The 21061-nt window shown below is 45.4% G+C and overlaps 1 protein-coding gene across 1 annotated transcript; it reads left to right on the forward strand.

Moving 5' to 3' along the window:
* Positions 1–1153: 1153 nt before the first annotated feature.
* On the forward strand, positions 1154–19566 carry CUNH3orf18 (chromosome unknown C3orf18 homolog). The gene is made up of 5 exons (XM_027837106.1): positions 1154–1238; positions 8805–9295; positions 13109–13134; positions 15825–15954; positions 17316–19566. Exons 2-5 carry the CDS (start codon positions 9062–9064, stop codon positions 17394–17396), a joined length of 471 nt encoding a protein of 156 aa, XP_027692907.1. The 5' UTR covers positions 1154–1238; positions 8805–9061; the 3' UTR covers positions 17397–19566.
* The last annotated feature ends 1495 nt before the right edge of the window (positions 19567–21061 follow it).

Below are 21061 nucleotides of genomic sequence, written 5' to 3' on the forward strand. Positions count from 1 at the left end.
CCTGAGTAAATAGCAGTGGGAAGAGGCTTTATCTAGTAGTTAAGTTAGTTCTGAGTGGTTCATTCTCACTGAGTGACCCTGGGCAGGCCCCTTCGCCTCTCTGGACTTCACTTTCCTTCTCTGTAAAATGAGGGGACTGAACTAGTGAGCCCTGCAAAAAGGTGTTCTAATGAAAGCCAGCTCTGCCACTGACTCATTGTGGTTTGAGGAGGACACTTACTAGCCTGTAATAGGATTAATGGTCCTAAGTGCATAAAGAGACCTTGCCCATCCCCTTTCTGAGTGTCAGCTTCTTTCTTGGTAAAGTGGGGGGCAAGGGGGTTAGACTAAAGAGGCACTGGAATTTAAATCAGAGGATCTGGGTTTGCATCTCTGCTCTGCCACGTTATTGGTACATAAACTGATCTTGAGCAGGGCCTCAGTCTCCCCATCTGTAAGATGAGGAGGCTGGATAAGAGGATCTCTAAGGGCCCTCTCAGCTCTAACATGCTATGATTCTAAGATTAGCCCAACCCTCAGGCCTGGAGGGAGATCTGTGATTTGGTGGATGCCAGCCCATGCTCTGCCGGTTCCCCACCAGCATTTCCATAAGGGAATGCCAGCTCCTCCTGCCACAAATCCAGTGCTGATTCTGCCTGGCGAGCACGGTACCGGGCAGGAGCAGTGGAAGAGTGGCAGGCGAAGGAGCCAGTCCTCAGCCCCAGCCCAGTCCGGCCACCAATCCCCAGGCAGGGCAGGAGGAGAAGGGGAGGGCCCAAGTCTGCGAGCTGGGGAGGCGGGACCAGGTACTCCAAGCATTTCGGAAAATACAATGCAAACAAACGCTCTGACAGCTGCGCCTGCTCCCCGGGCCTCGCTGGAGCCTGCTCAGGCCCTGGCATCGGCGCTGCCAAGCCCATCAGGCCGGGGCATGGTGCCAGGCTGCCCTCTGCAGAGCCAGCGCCTCCCGGTCTGCTGAGGTCACTCGGTGCCCTCTGGTAGGAAGGTAGCAGCACTCACCCTCACCTAACCCGCTGCCCCCTAGCTGCCCCGTGCCCTAAGGAGCACCCAGCGGCAGCCAGGGCTCCTCTGCACCTGGTTTTGCAGCTAAGGCAGCCAGGCAGACAGGCAGGTGGGCAGGGCAGAACCGTGGGCGGGGGGCTCTCAAATCCCCCAGCTCCTGGACCAGCCCCGCAGCCCTTCGCAGACCGAAGCCAACAGCTGGAAATCCGCAAGAGCGTGCCTTAAACGGAAACCAAGTAAGTGCTGATCCTATCTTTTTTATTCAAGCCTTTAAGATCGGAGGGGAGGCTGGATGGGCAGGAGGCAGGCACACAGAAGGAGAATATGAGAGAGCCTAGGATAGCAAGGGGCGGACCCAGGGGAGGGGGCAGGCAGAGAGGTTGGCAGGTCTGGGGGTGGCACAGGAGGGGGAGGCAAGAAGAGAGGGTGGCAGGGCTGGGGGTGGGTGCAGGGGAGAGGACAGAAGCGGAGGCTGGGAGGGAAAGAGGCTGGCATGGGAAGAGGAGGGGAAAACTGGAAAGGAAGGGAGAGGAGGCATGAAAGAAGGCTGGGATGGCATGGGATGGATACTGGGGAGGGGAGGATAATACTATATTATCCCATATTGGCACATATAAGATAATATAGTATCTTATATTGGCACAGGATTGTATGTAGCTTACAGAGTACTTTCACAGGTATTGTGGCTACTTGGATCTTCACAAGGCAAGGCAGATATTGTCATCCCCATTTTACAGATGAAAGCCATTGAAACTTGGTCAGGTGACTTGACTTGCCTCTGGTCCCCCAATGAGTCGATGGCAGACCCGGGTCTTAGTTTTTTATAAGCTACTTGAAGTGGAGAATTTGTCTTCTCTAAACTATATGTCTCCCCCAACACCTCACACAGTGCTCTTCAAAACCGTAGACACTAAATGTTTGTTATATTGGAGGGCACAGAATCATCCGATTTTAGAATTGGGAGGGGCCTTGGAGACCACATATCTAGTCCTGGCCCCCTACTCCACATTCATTTTGGAGGCCTTACCAGAGAAGGAGAGAGAATAGTAACAGTAGCAACTTATTGTCATCATAATAACTCCCGTGAAGTAGGTCTTGCATGTACTGTTTCTTAAACATGTTGTACAGGTGAGGAAAATGAGGCCCAGAGAGGTAAAGCAATTTGCCTGAGGTCACACAGCAAGTGCACTGTGGCAAGAGCCCAGATCCCCTGACCCTCTAATCCTAGATCTGTTTCTCTTCCATTTGGAATATTAGAATGGGGAGAGTTTGGAGAGGGGATGGGAGGAGAGTTAGAAGGAATAGGAAGGAGAGGGAGTGGGACAGCAAGGGGGATAGGAAAGGGGGATGGCATGGTAGGAACTAGGTAGGAGGTGGAGGTTGGGGGGGGCAACCAGAGAAGGAAAGAAAAAGAATAGGGTAGGAGAGATGACATAAAATGTAGTAGAATCGACAAGTCCTGGATTAGGAATCAGAAATCTGGGGTTCACATCCTATCTCTGCCACTTACCTTGGCTAGTCCCTGGACCATCCAGGGACTCATCTTCTGGAAAATGAATGAGCTGGGATCTCTACCTTCCTCTCACAACCCCTCCCCATGGGCCCTTAGCTACAGCAATAGTGGAATAGAGCAGCTAGGTGGCGCCATAGTGCACAGAGCACTGGGCCTGGAGGCAGGAAGATTCATCTTCCTGAGTTAAAATATGGCCTCAGGCACTTACTAGCTGTGTGACCCTGGGCAAGTCACTTCACCCTGCTTACCTCAGTTTCCTCAACTGGAAAATGAGCTGGAGAAGGAAATGGTAAACCACTCCAGTATCTCCGCCAAGAAAACCCCAAATGGGGCCCTGAAGAGTTGGACATTATCACTGAACAGTAGGGGTATAGAGAGAAGCAAGTTAAGCAAGCTGTGTCTGAAGATTTGGCCTTGACCCAAGGTTGGTCCAGTTTTCTGCCTTAAGGCAGTAAGAGTGAAAGGTAGAGGAAGACTTAAAAGGGCTGTGAAGGAAATCCTACTGGGCTAGAGTTCAAGAGGTGGGGAGCAGTGAGCCAGCCTCACTGCAACATACAGGACTGGGGTAGGAGAGGAGAGACACCTTCACAAAATCAGAGACTATCAGAATTGGAAAGGACCTTGGAGGGCACCTGGTTCACCCTCTAACTGGGCAGTAAATGTCTCTACGATGTCTCTGACAAGCACTCATCCAGACTCAGCTTGAAGACTTCCAGTAATCTGGAATCCCCTGGGGCAACCCTTTCAACTTTTGGACATCTCTAATTGATAAGACATTTTTCTTTCTATGGAAGTGAAATCAGCCTGTGTGCAACAGGCTGCCATGGCCCCTAGTCCTGCCCTCCAGAGAGAAGAAGGGTCAGGGACACAGTGGGAGAGAATGGTCCCCCAGGCTGAGGTCTGAACCTATCATCAGTGAGCTGGCTTGGCTAGGGGCTCACTTGGGGTCCCTTATGTAGAGCCACAGGGGGGATGATGAGGTGAAGAGTCAGAACTGGGGAATCAGGGACTGCTGAAAATATCTTTATCCATGCTGGTACCAAGGACTGCAGATAAAACTGGGCATGACAGATGGCAGGCCAGAGTCACACTGCAGGCAGGACTGCAAGGGACATTGTGTTCCAAGTGACCAAAAACCATGTTTGTGGAATCAGTGCTTTTCTTATGCCGTGTACACACACACACACACACACACACACACACACACACACACACACTCACCTTCAAATTGTGCTTCATTACACCTTTACTCTCATACTTAGACTATAGAGGAACATACACTGAGTGGAGGGCACATATACACTTGCAGCTTATATGTCTACACTCACAAGTAGGAGCAATAAACTCTCACAAACCTGTGGGCACATACTCAAAGAGCAATGTATTTGGAGTCAGAGGAGCTGGGTTCAAATGCTGGCTGTGCTGATTTACTGCCTTGTCATTTCCCTTCTCCTAGAGTTTGTCAGTTTCCTCATCTGTAAAATGGAGGGTTGCACTAGATGCTCTCTAGGGCGCCCTCCAGCTGTGGAGAGGAGGATAACAATAAGAAGCATCATCTCTCATAGTGGCAGGGATGTACCAAGCGTACAAAGTGCTTTCAGACATATTGTGTCTAGCTGAATCTTCACAAGGCAAGGCAGATGTTGTCATCCTCATTTTGCAGATAAAAAACATTGAAACTTAGTCAGGTGAGACCCGGGAGTCTCCGATGCCCATTCACGTATACTCAATCTCCCAGGCAAACTCCACACAACTTTCACAAATACACAGTTTTACTTTTCAATAAAAAAACCCCAACATTTATTTGGTGGCTCCTCTGTACCAGTCACTATGCTAAGTGCTAGGGATACAAAGACCAAAACCAGCTTGTCCTCAAGGAGATCACATTCTACCAGGAATACTTCTCCCCAGGTAAATAAAATGCAAAGTGATTTGAGAAGGATGCTTGCACAACAGCTAGATGGAGGGGAAGGAGGGATTCACCTAAGAAGTGGCTGCTGAGCTAAGCCATGAAGGAAGTTCAAGACTATAGGAGGCAGGGGGCATCTCGGTGGCACAGGGGATAGAGCACTGGCCCTGGAGTCAGGAGGACCTCAGTTCAAATCCAGCCTCAGACCAAACAAGTGACCCTGGGCAAGTCACTTAACCCCAATTGCCTAAAAAATAAAAAGGGCTATAGGAGGCAGTGAGGAGGAGGAGGGATGGTGTTCCAAGCTTCACAGATGGAAATAGACAGGAAGCCAGATCAGCTAGACAGAGGCCAGAATGGGTGAAAAGAGTAATGGAACATAAGTGTGGAAAGTTAGATTGGTGCCAGATTGTGGAGGCCTTTAAATAGGTCCCTCCCATCCTACATCTTCCCAGCCTTAGTCAAGTCCCTCCCCCTCTCTGAGCCTCAATTTCCTTACCTGTAAAGTGGGGATACTTGTGTTTGCTTACTTCACAAAGCTGTTGTGAGGCAAGTGATTTGTAAAATGTAAAGGACACAAGAACTAGGATTCAAACCAGTCTCTTTGCACTAGAAAATAGAGTTATTGTTATTGTTATTATTTCTGGTTAGCCCAGGCCAGACCTGAGCAGGTCAGCTTGGGGTGTGTGGTTTCAAGGTTGAGTTCTCCAGGCCATCTTCACATGGTTGATGCTTAGAAGACAGAACGAGGAGCTAAGGAAGGTTGACGTGAAGGAGTCAGATCTCAGGCTCCCCAAACCATTGGTCAGAAGGCTTGTCAGGGTCAGGACCCTAGAAAGGCACCTCAAAGTCACATTATCTCTGAACTGGGAGGTAGGGCCTTAGCACCCATCTAGTCCAAACCTGCCTATCTCTTCTAAAACATACCCCTTAAGAAATCAGGCAACCATCACTTGGAAACCTCCAGTGAAGGAGAAGCCATCACCTCTGGAGGCAACCCAAGCTATAACTCTAAACGGAGGAAGTCTTTCCAGACATGGAACCTAAACTTGCCTCTCCGCCACTTCTACTTGCTTCTGGTTTGGACCTCTAGAGCCAAGGAGAGAGAGCGTAATAGTCTTTAAATACCTGGAGACAGCAATCAAATCTCCTATACTTTTCCTCTTCTCTATATTTTGGGGTTACCTTACTGACCTTGAATAATGAAGAGTTGATGGTTTTTCCCCCTAGTCATTTAGATACCCTGCCTTTTTTTTCACTTTGCAGAGCTTTCTTGACACACTCATTTGATCACATTTCATCCAATCTCTTTTCTGACACACCCTCTGAATCCAAAATGTTCCCTCTTTATGGAATATATCAACGTTTCCCAATCTTTTATAGTGTGATAACTCCATTGTTAGGGTAACAAAAACAGAGGCATGTTATAAGAGTTGTATTCAATTCAACAAGCCTTTATTATGCTCTTACTATATGCCAGACACTATAGTAGGTGCTGGGGGTACAAAGACAAAAATAAAAGTAATCCCTACCTTCAATGGATCACTGAAACCAATAGTCCTTCCAGGCTCACTCCTCCCTAATCCATTTCCTTTCCTCTATAGCCATTTTAGACAATCTATAAATTGCTACAAAGACAACCCTGTGCAGAGGAAAAGTCACTGGGACTACAGAGCAAGAGGTGATGGTGTTGGAAAGAGCCTGGGAACCAGGAGACCTGGGTTCTAGTTCTGGCTGCATCACTAACTCATTGTATAACCTTGGGAAGTGACTTCTCATCTTAATCACTTTCCATTCTCTAGACTTCCACTTCCCTAAATATAACATGAGGGGGCTGGTCTAGTTCAATGCTCAGGCCCAATCCAGCTGTGACTCTAATTCTGGTGTTATGTGGCTGATCCTGGATGGTGTCTTGGGTATCATTTCTCTGTGAGAAATCAAGAAACAAAGAAATGAAGGTTTTGTCCCTAGGCCTATAATGTACCCTAATGGGAGTGGGATGGTTAGTCTCCACTAAAAGTAGTAGGATGCCTACCCTCCCTCATTCATCCCCCTCCACATTAGCTCTCAAACATGAAAGATATGAAGAATTGTATTTTTAAATAGATTTTTGTTGATATCTTTTGTTTTTACGTTGCCTAAAATTTCTCCATGTCCATCCTCTCCTTCTCGTTCCCAGAGATCCCTTATAATAAAGAATCTTAAAAATTTGAATAATTTAAATGTAAGGATTATTTTAAATTTTAATTTTTTAAAAGAATGAAAAAGAAGAGAAAAAATCAACTATACTGATCAATGTATCAAAAAAATCTGATATTATATGTAATGTTTCATATCTGAAGATCCCCATCTCTGTAAAGGAAGGGGTATCTCTTCTTTGTGGCCAAGGTTGTTTTTCATAATTTTGCCATATTCAGTTTCAATTGTTTTGTGATTATTGAGTGAAGGCATTTAAAACTTCCTCTCACCTGCAGCCAGCTAGACAGCAAAATCCACAGAAATTTGTCTGTTGAGCTAGAGGCAGAGAACTAGGCAGCTGAGTCTAGGCTGCTGGTTTTTTGCCTGATATGATTTTTAAAAACATATTCTATCATATTTTGATTAATGCCTTCAGCTTTTATGTCGCCTTCATTTTGTTAATATCCCTCCCCCTTTCCTTATGCATTGAGCCATTCCTTGTAATAAAGCTTTAAAAAAAAAAAGAAAGAAAGAATGAGGCCTTTGTTACAAGGAATGAACGGCTTGCTGCAGGGAGAGATATACTCAGAAATGAATATGATATGAAAACAAAAGGCATCCATTAAAAAATAAAACCCACATGCTTATTATTCTCCATTAAATCAATTTCTCTCTATCTTTCTCTCTCAAAAAAAAAAGCAATTCAGCAAAACCAATCAACATAGCCTTTATAATGGTCTTGGAGGAAGAAACAGTGAGGTGAGGGAGATAGTTTCTCACCAAGTTTTTCTGTTGTTGTTCAGTCGTTTCAGTTGTATCCAACTCTTCGTGACCCCATTTGGGGTTTTCTTGGCAAAGATACTGCAGTGGTTTGCTATTTCTTTCTCCAGCTCATTTTACAGATGAGGAAGTTGAGTCAAACAGAGTGAAGTGACTTGCCCAGGGTCACACAGTTAGGAAGTGTCTGAGGCTGGATTTGAACAAAGGAAAATGAATCTTCCAAGCACTCTATCCAGTGCCACTTAGCTGCCCCCAAATTCTTCAAGGTTCTATAATTTCATTGGTGTGGACAATCCCTTCACTGATGTGTATTGCGGCTTGATTCACTTAAGAGATGGTTTTCATGAATTGCCAGTGGTCAAAAAATGTCCTTACCTGGTAGCCTGCCTCCTGGTAACAGATTCATCCATACTTAGCTCGGCTGGTCTCAAGATAAAAACTGAGCAGTCTATTTCCAGCTCAACTTTAACTACTTCAAATCAATAAACATTGATTAAACCCCAACTACGTGCAAAGTTCCCGTGCTGGGCTCTGGGGACACAAACACACAACCCAGTCCTACCCTCAAAGAGCTTAGATTCTAAAGTGGGGTGGAGGGGTGGAGGAGGGGGAGAACAAGTAAACAGATAATTCCAATACAGGGGAGAAATCAAAGCAAGGGACATGTCCCTATTAGAATATGAACTACTAAGAGAAGGGATGGTCTTGCTTTGCTATCTGTATCCTTGGGACTTAGCTTAGTGTTTGGCACAACATAAGTACTTTTTCATTTATGCATTCCATGCAATGTGCTGTGAGAAGTTTGAGGAGGATGCAATTATTTTCATCTGGGGATCTGAGGATGGCTTTCTGGAGAAGGTGACCCCTTCTCTTGGCTTCAAAAAGAGGGAATGGAGTTAAGCAGGAAGTCTAGTCCAAGTATAAGATAATAAATAGCTTTGAGCAAAACTAAGGATATGGGAGCAAATTGAGTAAGAAGAAGGGGCAGAGAATCGTCCAGTTTGGCTGGCCTATAGGCTACATGAAGGGACATTGTATGTAAGAAAGCTGGAGAAGTAGAACAGAGGCTTCTCAGAGGCTGGAAAGGTAAGTTGGAGCAGGGGCTTGCAAACAAGAATCATTTGCACTTGGTTCGACTCGCCATGGCTTGTGTTTCCCTGACATAACCTCTGAGAGCTTTGAAAGGTCCCTTCCCTGCCCTGATGAAGATGACTCTTGTAGAGGATTTTCCCACACATTGAGAGTGAAAACAAAAGACAAAATAGGCTTTCACATCCTCAACTATACGAAACATAGTCCTTTTATTGCAAATTCAGTTCAGTCTAGTTAATGTTATTAAATGAACAGAGTGACTTCAGACCCTGTAAAGAATGTTCTAAAAATAAGGATTTCATAGATTTTTCATTTGTCTTCAAATTTCAGCTTTCTTCCACCCCACCCCCAACCCTATTTGTTTTTTTCCACAACTTCCGCGTTTCTGGACATTTGGCATCTCTGGGCTCAGAAGCCAAGGCTCCTTCTTCATTGGGAGACGTTGTGGCAGCCCGTGCGTATGATGCTAGAGGTAGAACCTCCCAGGAAAGCCCTGGGGAAACCCCAATCTGCTTAAAACCTTCGGAAGACTGTCCTGCTTCGGACAGTTGTTGGAGGACTGGACCTGACGTGGCCAGAGCCTTGGGATGACTTACAGCCCAGCTTCCCCTCAGGACTTGTACCGAAGCAGCCCCCCCACCCCAGAGCCTGACCTTGGGACCACCACAGATGGGGCTGCTTCAGAGAGTGCCACCCTCAGTCCTGAAACTACCAGCTTTAATGGCACCAAAATTCCAGATGTGGCCAGCAGTGGGGCCAACATGGGGACAATGTTACTGTCCTTCGGAATCATCACTGTGATTGGCTTGGCTATGGCGATGGTAAGAGATCAAGGGATGAAAAAGGAGGGGAAACCCACAAATGGAGGCAGGGGAGGGAGGTAATCAGTGTGTTTTCACATCTGTCACACAGTGGTAAGTGGAAGATCCAGGATTTGAACCCAGATTCTCTGACTCCAAAGAGGTGGTTTTGCCAGAAGCTAAGTCATGACAGGCAGTAGGTAGAACCCTGTCAGATTCCAAATCGCAGAATCCCAGATCTTAGTACTAATCATGGGTCATAGGATATTAAAGCTGGAAGGGCCCTTTGTGATCATCTAGCCTAATTTCTCTCATTTTACAGGAGAGGGAACCGAGGCCTGGAGAGGGTAAGGGACTGGCTCAGGGTCATCCATCCGTTAGTGGCAGAGCTAGGACTCCCTATCCCTTAGTTAGGGCTCCATTTGGTAGGCCATGGTGACTTGTTTTCCTTGGATAACACCTGATGGACATCAGCCACCAAGATTGGTTGGACCTGTGTCCTTTCTGTGACCCTGAGGCAGGCAGGGAGATGCCCTGATTATACTCATCATTTATCTTTGCAGCTCAGTTGGCACTTATGATAATTCCTTAAAATTGCAAGGACCTTGTTGGCCCATGATTCAACACTGATGCAGAATGACAAGTATCTGTTCGGCTTTTTGAACCAATGCCAAAAAATACATCTAGTTTCTGAGAGGCAGCTTAGAAACTGGGAGCCAGGAATCCTATGTGCTGATCCCACTAACTTGCTGATTGACCTTGAGCAAATCACTCTATCTCTCTGGGCCACAGTTTCCTTACCTGTAAAATGGGTAGTTTGGAGCAGATTCTCTCTTAAGGTTCTTTCCAGCTCTGATATACTCTAAGTGTTCCCCATGCTGTCAGGCTCCCCAGGCTCTCAGATTTGTAGGGGGAGGGGAACTAGATGAAGATCCCCAAAATTTGGGGTCTCACCTTCTTTCTGGGAAGCTTTAGCTCCTCCAAGTTCTCTTGGCCCTAAACCATGGGATGGAATTCAAGTACTTTGCCCAGCCTGGGTACAAGACTAAACCTGAGAAAGAAAATGATAGGGATATAAGCTCAGCTGGAATCAAAGCTGGAGAAGATATCTAGTGCTGGCAGAGAAAGGTTGCCACCTTTTCCAGCCCAGAGGACAGCCCGAGCTGTTGGGGTCATATGCTAGGGATAGATAAGGGTTCCGAGGAACGTGTTCCTAAATTTTTCTCAATTAAGGGATTGTAAAAGGGGAATCTCATTCCATTGACTTTGGGTAAGACCCTTCCTGTCTCTGGGTATTATTTTCCCCTTCAACACTGGGGACAAATTAGCTGGTCTTGATTTCTAGGATTCCTACTCTCTCTGAAAGTCTTCCCCCCTCTCCCCCCACCCTGCATTCACATTCTAACCTATAGGTTTTCAATTCAATTTGACAGCCATTTTCAAAGTGCCTATTGCATGTGAAGCCCTGTGTCAGACGCTAGGGAGATAACAAATCTTCAGTAAGGCATCCTACAGCTTCCAGTATAGTAGGGAGAATAAGACACAAATACATAAAATTATGCAGTATGACATGACAAATGCACAAATGCCCTGAGTTGGAAGGCTGATTGCCAGGAGAGTGAGCCAAGTGCCTGGCTTTGGCTGCTTACTTCTCCAGGCAGCTAGGTGCCTCATCAGATAGAGTTCTGAGCCTTGAGTCAGGAAGACCTGAGTTCAGATTTGGCCTCAGACACTTCCTATCTTTACTAGCTGTATGACTCTGGGCAAATCACTTCATCTCTGCCTGCCTCAGTTTCCTCAACTGTAAATGGAGATAACGATAGCACCTAGTCCTAGGGTTGTGAGGAGCAAATGAGATATATTTGTAAAGGGCTTACCATGGTGTGGGTGCTTAATAAATGCTTATGTTCTTATTTCCAGGGAAAGAGAGGTCAGGATGCTCCCATGCCCCCCACCCCCACCCCCACACCCCACACATCCCTATTGTCCTCATGAGACTGGGAGATGGTCCTTCTTCATGGTTATCTCACTATCTCTGGCTCCCTTCCCACTCACCTCAGGTGCCACCTCTTCCATGCATGCAACCTTCTTGGCTCTCCCACACCACCCACCAAGTGAAAGGGATCTCCCTTGAAAGTTCTCAGGAGGCTTTGCCTGAGACTCTCCAAAGCATTTTTCTCACTCTCCTCTGTATCTGTTTTTGTGATTCTCCCTTAGGTTATAAATTCTTTGAGATTAGGGCCTGGGCCAAAGCAGAATGCCAGGCCTCCAGTTTAGAGCATCTTTTTGAATTGAATTGAAAGAATTTCAGTTGCCTTGGGGTGGTTTGTGTCTAAGAGAGGAGGTGCCTTGAAAACCTATTTGTCAGTTTCATTCATAGCCCACAAACCAAGCCACAATCTTTCCCCTTCTTCCCCCAAAAGCCAAAATGGCCAATGTTGATAGAACCCAACTTTTGTCCCAGAAAACTTTCACTCTGTGTGAAAGTTGGCCCCTGAACTAAGGGAGTTCTGGTCTGAGCAGGTCACTCAATCTCTTCCTTCAGGAAGCTCTTGGTCCAAGGGGGACACACGGCTCTTGTTCTCAGTGAGCCCCCATCTGAAGTGGGAAGACAGCTCCTGCCTTCAGGTAACTCATGAAATAAGGGAGAGATCAGGCCCCAGCCTTCAGGGAGTCCCTACTTTGAAGAGGACGTAGAACCCACATCCTTAGGGAGCCCCAGATACAGGGCCGAACCCTAATGGTCTAAAAGAAAAATAGCCTATGTCCTCGGAGACCCCCCAGTCTGGAGGAAGAGGCTGGGCAGAGGATACAAGTCTCACTCGAAAAAAAGGACCTTGTCCAAGTGGTTCCCCCTCCCCTTTAGGGGAATCTTTACAAATTCTAGTAGATATTCCACAGCTCTCTGTATCCGTCCACAGCTTTTAGTGTCCCTGCCCCACCCCAAGATGATGTTTGAGGCAAGTGTCAGGTAGACAAAGGCGGGCAAGTGGAAGTTTGTGTGCTGTAGGTGGGCAAAGCTGGTGCCCCTTCCTCAGCTTTGTTGATGACCCCGAGAATGCTTAGCCCCTGAGGTGACCATCTGTGATCTACTAACTAAGGTGGGGGGTAGGAGCACTATGTTAACCAGGAGTAGAAATCCTATTAATTTAATTCCACAAACATTTATGAAAGTCGTACTGGATCCATAAAAAGGTGAAAAAAACCCCAATAGATCCCTGCCCTCAAGGAACTTAAAGATCTTGTATTCAGTCCTGTCCAACTCTTTGTGACCCCATTTAGGGTTTTCTTGGCAAAGATACTGCAGTGGTTTGCCACTTTCTTCTCCAGCCCATTTTACAGATGAGGAAGCTGAGGCAAACAAGGTGAAGTGACTCGCCCCGAGGTCACCCAGCTAGTGAGTGTCTGAGGCCAAATTTGAACTCAAGAAGATGAGTCTTCCTGACTCCAGCCCTGGTTCTCTATGCACTATGGCACCGCCTAGCTGTCCCCATAAAATCTACCAGGGATGATAATAACTTACATTGCCCTAACACTTTGATGCTTGCAAATTTTTTCCTACGACTTTGTGAGATCAGTAGTGAAAGTACTATTATCCTCATTTTACAGAAGTAAAACTGAAGCTCCCGTTTACACGTGATCACACAGCTAATACTTATTCAGGTTTCCTGGTTCTATATGTTGCTTCTTCTTTCCTATCAATCTATGTCGCTGCCCTCCCCTAGACACCTATATAACCAAATGCTTGCCTCATAGACTCACCTCCTCTTCCCTCCTCTTGCTGAGGGATGGTTTACCCACCCTGAAATAACTTTGTCTCTCCTTCTACCCTAGGTTCTGTACATCAGGAAAAGGAAGAGGTAATCCCTTCATTTTTTTTCCAGGCTTTCAGTACTGTAGAGCAAAGATGTGGAAACATGGGGAATAGCCAAGGACAGAGAAGGGAGAAGCAGAAACACACACACACTCATACACACATACACGTGCACATGCACACAACACACACACACAGAGGCCTTGGGCAGAGATGTTGGGTGGGGATCAGATCCCTGCTCCTAGGACAGTGCACCCGTGGTTAGAGAGCTGGGGCGTAGGGTGGGGGGAGACACTTTTTCCCAGGTCTCCAGTGAATCCTTTGGAGGACAATATTAACCCTCATTTATCTACCCTCTCCCTGCCACCTTTTTTGGCCCAAACCTGTGATTTCATTGGTGTAGGAAATTCCCTTTTCTCAGTGAAGACTGGTACCTTCGTTGCAATTTATATTTTTATATTTATATATTTATAGCTTTAGAGAACTGCCTGGGGCACAGAGAGGTTGACTAACTCATTCGGGATCACACAACCTCTGTGTTATTGGTAGGACTTGAACCCAGGCCTTCCTGATCTGAAGTTGTCCCCCTATCTACTAGGCTACATTGCCTCTCTTAGTCCTTTAAGTTTAAAAAATACATATACTTTTCTCATAGGTGCAGTTATTATTATACCCATTTTGCAGATAGGAAACTGAGGCACAGAGAGATTAAGTGATCTGCCCATTGTCCAACCTCTAGCTGGGAGATTAAGAAAAAAGAAGATGAAAACAGATATATTCTCTGTCCTCATGGAGCCTTCTAGGGATAATGTGTAAGAGTTATGAATTGAACTCAGGCCTTTTGACTGGAAGAATGATACTCATTCCACTCATTCATTGTACCTTGACAAATCTAAGCTGTTTTTTAAACCATGGAGTTAGACCATGCCTGGTGATGAGGGGAGATACTAACATTAATATGGTGGTTCTCACTTTGACATCTGTGGTCAATGTGAATGTCATGTGGGTAGAGCAGTGGAGAGAGTTCTAGACTTGGAATCAGGAAGACCTGAATTCAAATCTAGTCTCAGACTGGCTGTGTGACACTGGGCAAATCACCTAGCTTTGTCTCAGTTTCCACATCTGTAGAATGGAGATAATGATACCACTATCACCACCCCTGGGTTGTTGTGAGATTCAAATGAGATAATATTTGTAAAGTACTTTTCAAACCTTAAAATGTTATCTAAATGCGAGCTAGGATTATTATCCTTCCCTCTGTGCTTACGGAAAGCAGGTGAGCTTCGAGGCTCCTAGCCTGGGCTACCCCTCCCCCCATATCCACAGGGTGTCATAGCTCCATGCCATCCTTTCCCAGGCCCCGTTCTCATTGCCACCCTGTCCTGGGTCTCTTGGCCCCAAGTCAGGAAGGTTCTGCCTTGGGAACCAATAACTTCACTTTTGCTGCCTCATGATCTCGACTAAGTTATCCCCTGAAAATAAGTCTTTGAAAACTCAATTGCTTTTGTTCCCATTCACATTAATGTAAGTCAAACACCAAAGGGAGGTAGATAAATCTTGCTGTTTACTGCTGGGGGAAAAAAGAAAATAAAACTCGTAATTGCCTAAGGTCACACAGCTAGTTAATGGCAGTGGTGACAGAGAATTCAGACTGGGATACTGGACACTTTTTTAATTTTGACTTTGCTACCAGCTTACTGTGTGACCTTGGACAACTCCTTTCTTACAAGGCTTCAGTTTCCCTATTTAAAAAAAAAATGAGAGATGATCTGTAAGGTCCCTGCCTGCAGAGAAATGTGTGCCAGTGTAGCCCAGGATGACGCCCTCAGAGTAGGCGGCAAGAGATCTGGCTGCTGGTTGGGCTACAGTCTATCCCAGCTCTGACATTCTGTGTTCTATGGTGTCAAGTGTTTTCTTGATATTGACATGCTATATTCTAAGCTCCGGCACTGACACGATCTGTTCTGTGTTCTAAGATCTCTTCTTCTGGTGCTGATGTTCTGTGTTCTAAGGTCCTTGTTAACTCTAACAGTCTCCTATTCTATGAATTCCAAAAGCGAACAGAAATATTTGTAATGAATATCTGCTCCTTTGATTCGTGTACCTTCTCTTCCATTCACATGGAAGGCAGAGTGGACAGCCCATAAGCCTCAGTCGGGGAAGTATTGCCTGGCATGTTTTGTAGCCAATCAGTATGGAGTACCTATAGGCTGTGGGGCCTGGTCTTGAGCAGCTATGGGAAGGCCTTAAAGGTAAAGCGTGTCACAGGAAGCCCTGCCTTCAGGGTCTCTGCCAACCCTGTGAGTAACTTGCTAAAAAATGAGTAAGGGAGAGCTGAAGGTATCAGCGTATGGGTACTGAGGTTCATCGGTCCTAGAGCTGGGAGAAACTTTAGAGGTGTCTATTCAAACCAGAAACTGAGGCCTAGAAAGCTGAAGTGATATGCCCAAGGTCACTCAGCTGATAAACATAGGTGTGATTCTAAGCCAGATCTTTTAACTCTAAATCTAGCACCCCAAAACAGGGGGGGGGGAAGTGCTGAAAAAGGAAGTCCTGCACTTGTCTTTCCCTATTGGCAGCTGTTGTCTCCCCCATCATACCCATTAGCCGGGCTATGTCTTAGGCCATTTAATAAACTATTCAGCACCCGCTGTGCGCAGAGGGAGGCCTTTGCTAGCACCAGACAGGAGACAGAGGAGAGGCGACCTCACATTCCACCCCGCTCTCTGCTTTCAGGCTGGAGAAGCTTCGTCACCAGCTTATGCCCATGTATAACTTTGACCCCACGGAGGAGCAAGATGAGCTGGAACAGGAGTTGTTGGAGCATGGGAGAGATGCGGCCTCTGCACAGGCCTCTCAGAACAAGGTACAGAATTCTCTGTCTCTCTGTCTCTGTCTCTGTCTGTCTCTCTCTGTCTAAAGCACTATATAAATGTTAGCTACCCTTATTATTATTGTCATTATTTTTAAAGGGCAGGTTAGAATTCAGACAAAAAGAGGAAAAGAGAATGTTACAGACATAGGAGACAGCATAGTCCAGAGCATGGAAAGTACAGACCATGTTCCAGGGCAATGAATAATCAAGCTTGTCTGGAGTCAGGAGAACATGGATGAGGGTAATAGAGATAGGACTGGAACAGTAGTATGATATTAATTCATTGTGCAATTCTGTATACCTACTGTGAGCCCATCTCTGGACTGGAGGTTATGGGATGATAGGAGAGGAACTCAGTCTGGGAAAAAGGGCAAGACATATATGATTAGGAGTCAAGAGACCTGGACCCCAGTCTTGGTTCTAAAAAAAAACAAAACATACACACAAGTGTATGTATGTGTGTGTGTGTGTATATATATATATATATATATACACACATACACACATATGTAATCTTTTCTATCTATCTATAATTTATCATTTATCTATATATAATCTATATAATTTATATCCACATCTATATAATATTTTATATCTATACATTTTATATCCAGTCATACATATATATACATACATAATCTTTTTTATCCATAATTTATAATTTCTCTATAATCTATATGATTTATATCTATATCTATACAATCTTTTATATCTATATATTTTATATCTATAATCATGTGTGTGTATATTATATATATATAGAAAGAGAGAGAGAGAGAGCTTTTCTTCTTCTCCCAAGGAACTATCCTGCCATACAAAGAATAAAAGAAGGAAAAAAGCACTCAACAAAACCAACCAGACATTCACCAAGTCCTACCTCAGATGTAGTATTCTATATCTATATTGCCTCAGTCCTTACAAGAAAATAAAGGGATCTGTCTTCCTGTCTCTGTCAGGTCTGAGCTCGGTCATTAGAATTTCATAACACTGAGTTTCATTTTTTGAACACTCAAAAAATGTATCCATTCAAAGTATTATCATCATGTATATTGTCTGGTTCTATTTACTTTACTTTGTATCAGTTAGTAGAAGCCTTCCCATGCTTCTCTGTATTCATTATTTCTTAGTTACAGTAACATTCTATTCTATTCATGGGCCACATTGTTTAGCCACTCTCCCATCAACTTTGTGTGCAGGCTCTACCATGAGCTCACCGCGTAGTCTTGGGAAAGTCTCTTTCCTTCTCTAGGACTCAAGCTTCCCCTTCTGCAATATGGTGGGTTTTGCCTGAATGGTCTTCAAGGGCTTTCCCTTCATTTTCTGATGTTCTTCAACTTGCTGCTTCCTCATAGATTCTACTGACAAACCAGGGCCCAATGCAGAGACCCAGCCGGCTGGTTTTCACTGATGTGGCCAACGCCATCAACGCTTGACTGGCATCAACTCCAGTCTCGGGATGCAGCTGGGGGCAAGGAGGACAGCACCCCTCACCGGCCAGCACTAACTCTAGTCAACTGATGGGAGCCCAGAGCTGGCTTTGTTGGGAAGGTCTCCCAGTCATTTCTATTTCTAGCCCACACAGTGCTGCCTGACCTGGAATTTATAAAATTCTGGTTGGACATAAAATTGGCATCACAGCCCAGCACAGGGAGAGACAGTGTCCCCATGATATAAGACAAAAATGGCGCCTGAGGTGCCTGGGTCCTCTTTGCAGGAAGCAACAGCTGACTCCACAGTTCACTGGTTCTCTGTACCTCACTCTCTCTCTTTCTCTCCCCCCCTCCACCCTTTCCTCCCTAGGCTGCAAGAAAATCACACCAGGCTAATATGTGGCTTAAACTGATGATCAAAGGAGTCGAAATCTATGAGCACAACAGACTAAAATTTGGGCCAAGTTCAGTGGTCAGCTTTTGTGTGTGCATGTGTGAGGCAGGGCTGGGGGGAGCTGAAACCTTTCTGTCCCCTACTAACAGTGTATTCTCTATTCAACAAAAGATAAAGAAGAAAGGGTGAAGGGGGAGAGGGAGGGATAAAAATAGGAAGGAGAAAGGGAGACATAGGGACGGAGAAGGAGAGATGAAATATGGAATAATTATAAGGGAAGAGAGGCAGGGAAGGAGAGAGATGGGAAAAGACAGAAATGGGAGAGAGAGAGAGATTTAGGGAAAGCAAGGGAAGGAGAGTCTGGTCAGGCTCTCATAATCCTGACCCATGTCTGGAATCCCTGCATGCTTGGTACAGCTACTTCCATTTCTCATGGAAAAGGTCACTGGTGAGTGTTTTTGGAGTTAATGGGAGAGGGAAACCAGTGACTCATGGAACAGCCTCCCCTCCGCACCCCTCACTCAGGCCTATATTCAATAAGTTAGTATGCCTCTTGGGGTTGCTTAAAAGGCCAACTACCCTATGAATATAGAGCTGTATTTTTGAAAGGCAAGATATTTTGGACCCTTACTTGTACCCCTGAGGAGTCAAAGAGGGATTAAGAGATGTGTGAAGCAATCAAAGGTATTCAGGACCATCTACCCTGTAGACCCACCATCCAACCCATAGCAGGTGAACACTGCTGGGTTAGCATCTGGACTAGGCTTGGCTTAGAGTAGAGAGGATTTCTACCAGGGTCTATCCCGACCACTTCAACTTATCTAGCTGCATCATTAACAAATGTCTGGTGTGTGTGTGTGTGTGTGTGTGTTTCCATGCACAGGGGTGTCCTTTTGTGTTTGTGTGTGCGTGTTTCTATGTAGAAGCACATATGCCTGTGCGTTTTTGTGTGTGAGTGTATGAATGCGTACATATCTGTCTGTATGTCTGAAAGGCCAGATCAGCCTTTTGTTGCTTTTTAAATCTCCAAAGTAGACACTTAATCCACCTAAAGTAGCTTTCCCCCATGATCCTGGTGGTGCTACCAGAGTAAGATGGCTTCCTGACTCTGGGTGGGGTGGGAGTAAGCAGGTAGCTGCTTCCTGCCATCTGAATGGGTGCAGGAACTGGGCTTGGAGGCACCTGGAGGAGGTGGTAAGTAGGGGGGGGGGAAGCAGAGGCTGGCTCAGGTCTCATCTCCAAAGGGCAATGATGACATTCTGATGAACCTTTCCCCTTCTCCCCTTCATGGAACAAGAACACTCTTCTAAAGGCAAACATGATTACACCATGTTCTTTGCCCGCCTTTCAGTAAATACTGCCCTACCTGTAGCTACAGACCTTTAAAATGGGGAGCCTCACACCTGACCAGGATTGGGTGGGGTGATGCTGATAGCTTGGAGGGAGGGGGCAAAGGGAGGCCTTTGGAAAAAAAACCCCACAAGGCATCTTGCCTGCTTATTGAGATGACCACATTATAGCCAGGCATTCCACTCAGGGAGTAGATACCCAATTGAATTCAACCAATGCAATTCAGAAAATATTCATTAAACACCTGCTGCCCTGAAAAGCTCTATGCTAGACCTTGGAAGCCATACACAGTTTATCCAAGACAGGGTCCTTGCCTTCCATAATGCTTAGGGTCTAGGATGGGGAAAAGACATAAACACAGATAATGATAATGCACAATACTTTTTTTTAAATAGTATTTAATTTTTTCCCATTTACATGTAAAGACAATTTTCAACATTAACTTTAAAAATGTTTTTGAGTTCCAAATTTTCTCCCTCCCTCTCTCCCTCCCTCACCTCTTTCCTCCCTAAGATGATAAGTAATTTGATATAGGTTATGCATGTGCAATCATATAAAACATTTCCATATTAGTCATATTGATGCACAATATTTCTTGACAGGTTCGTACGAGGTCCCAGTTCACTCTTAAGGTTAAAAAAAAATTTCCCCCTACTTCCCAGGCAGAATATAAGCTCCTTGAGGGCAGGTCTGTCTCACTTTTGTATTTGTATCCTCAGCATCTGGCACAGTGCCTGACACATAGTAGATGCATAATAAATGCTTGTTGATTGATTATGTATCTAAAATTCTCCTATACCTACCGAACATCTGCCCTTTCCCCACCTCCCATGATAACTACACATTTACTCCAACCAACAGGAGATAAGAGTGTGTGATTTGAGTGTGTGTGTGTGTGTGTGTGTGTGTTTGTGTCTGTGTGTGTCTGCGTGTGGCGGGGGAAGAGGGCATGAATTTTCAGCTTTTTCTGTAGCATAAATACTACCTGTCAGGAGCTCCAGGGCCTGGGAAGGCTTTGCTAAGGGAACAGTATTTATAAATTCCTGATTTGAGAAACTATAAATATATTGGTCCTTCAGTATGCTCCAAGGTCATTGGATAATTTAGCATTCCCATTAAGGTGTAATTTAATGCTGAGGGTTTCCATGTGAAGGCATTAAAGATGCAATTAAAATGTTTACGTGAACTAAAGTGAGAACCTGTTAAGCCCTGTGTGTTTGCAGGGTAGAGCATCCACACTGGCATACAGTGGGGAGAAGGCTAGGATTAGGAGTCAGAGCATCCACGACTGAATCCCCACTTTGCTACTCATGTGGCCTTCAACAAATTACTTGCCCATTCTGGGACCTTAGAGGATTATAGACCTAGAGCTGCAGGGGACCTCAGAAACCATCTAATTCAAACAGCCTTTGAGCAGAAAATTCTTCTACAACCTCCCCAACGTGTGGTCACTGAATGGGTGTTGCCTCAATCAAACTGAGACCTGGGAAAGACCTTAGATGAAAAAAGGTCATAGTCTCCCACTGCATCTGGCACCATCTTCAATTGTCCTGATTTATATCTTGCTACTGGACCAGATGGTTCTGGAGGAGAAAATGAAACTGGTGACTTTGCACAGCACTCCCTCACTTAAATCCAATTCACTTACAAATCATGGCATCATGATGTCATGGTCCTCTTTGAGAACGAAAGGACAAACAACAACTACTTGAAGACCTCTAGCAATGGAGAACTCACTACCTTATGAGGAAGCCCATTTCATTTTGGGATAGCTGTAATTGTTAGGAGGGCAGCTAGGTGGCGCAGTGGATAGAGCACTTGGCCTAGAGTCAGGAGGACCTGAGTTCAAATTGGGCCTCAGACACTTACTAGCTGTGTGACCCTGGGCAAGTCACGACCCCATTTTCCTCAGTTCCTCATCTGT

Source organism: Vombatus ursinus, unplaced genomic scaffold (genome assembly GCF_900497805.2).
Source record: "Vombatus ursinus unplaced genomic scaffold, bare-nosed wombat genome assembly UNPS02014820.1, whole genome shotgun sequence".
NCBI classification, from domain to species: Eukaryota; Metazoa; Chordata; class Mammalia; order Diprotodontia; family Vombatidae; genus Vombatus; species Vombatus ursinus.

What these genes read in the sequence shown, in the direction of transcription:
- CUNH3orf18 (XM_027837106.1), top strand. Translation starts at nt 9,062, where the DNA reads ATGACTTACAGCCCAGCTTCCCCTCAGGACTTGTACCGAAGCAGCCCC. An exon ending in TACATCAGGAAAAGGAAGAG is followed by an intron (nt 13,135 to 15,824) that starts GTAATCCCTTCA and finishes CTCTGCTTTCAG; the next exon opens with GCTGGAGAAGCTTCGTCACC. An exon ending in CACAGGCCTCTCAGAACAAG is followed by an intron (nt 15,955 to 17,315) that starts GTACAGAATTCT and finishes GCTTCCTCATAG; the next exon opens with ATTCTACTGACAAACCAGGG.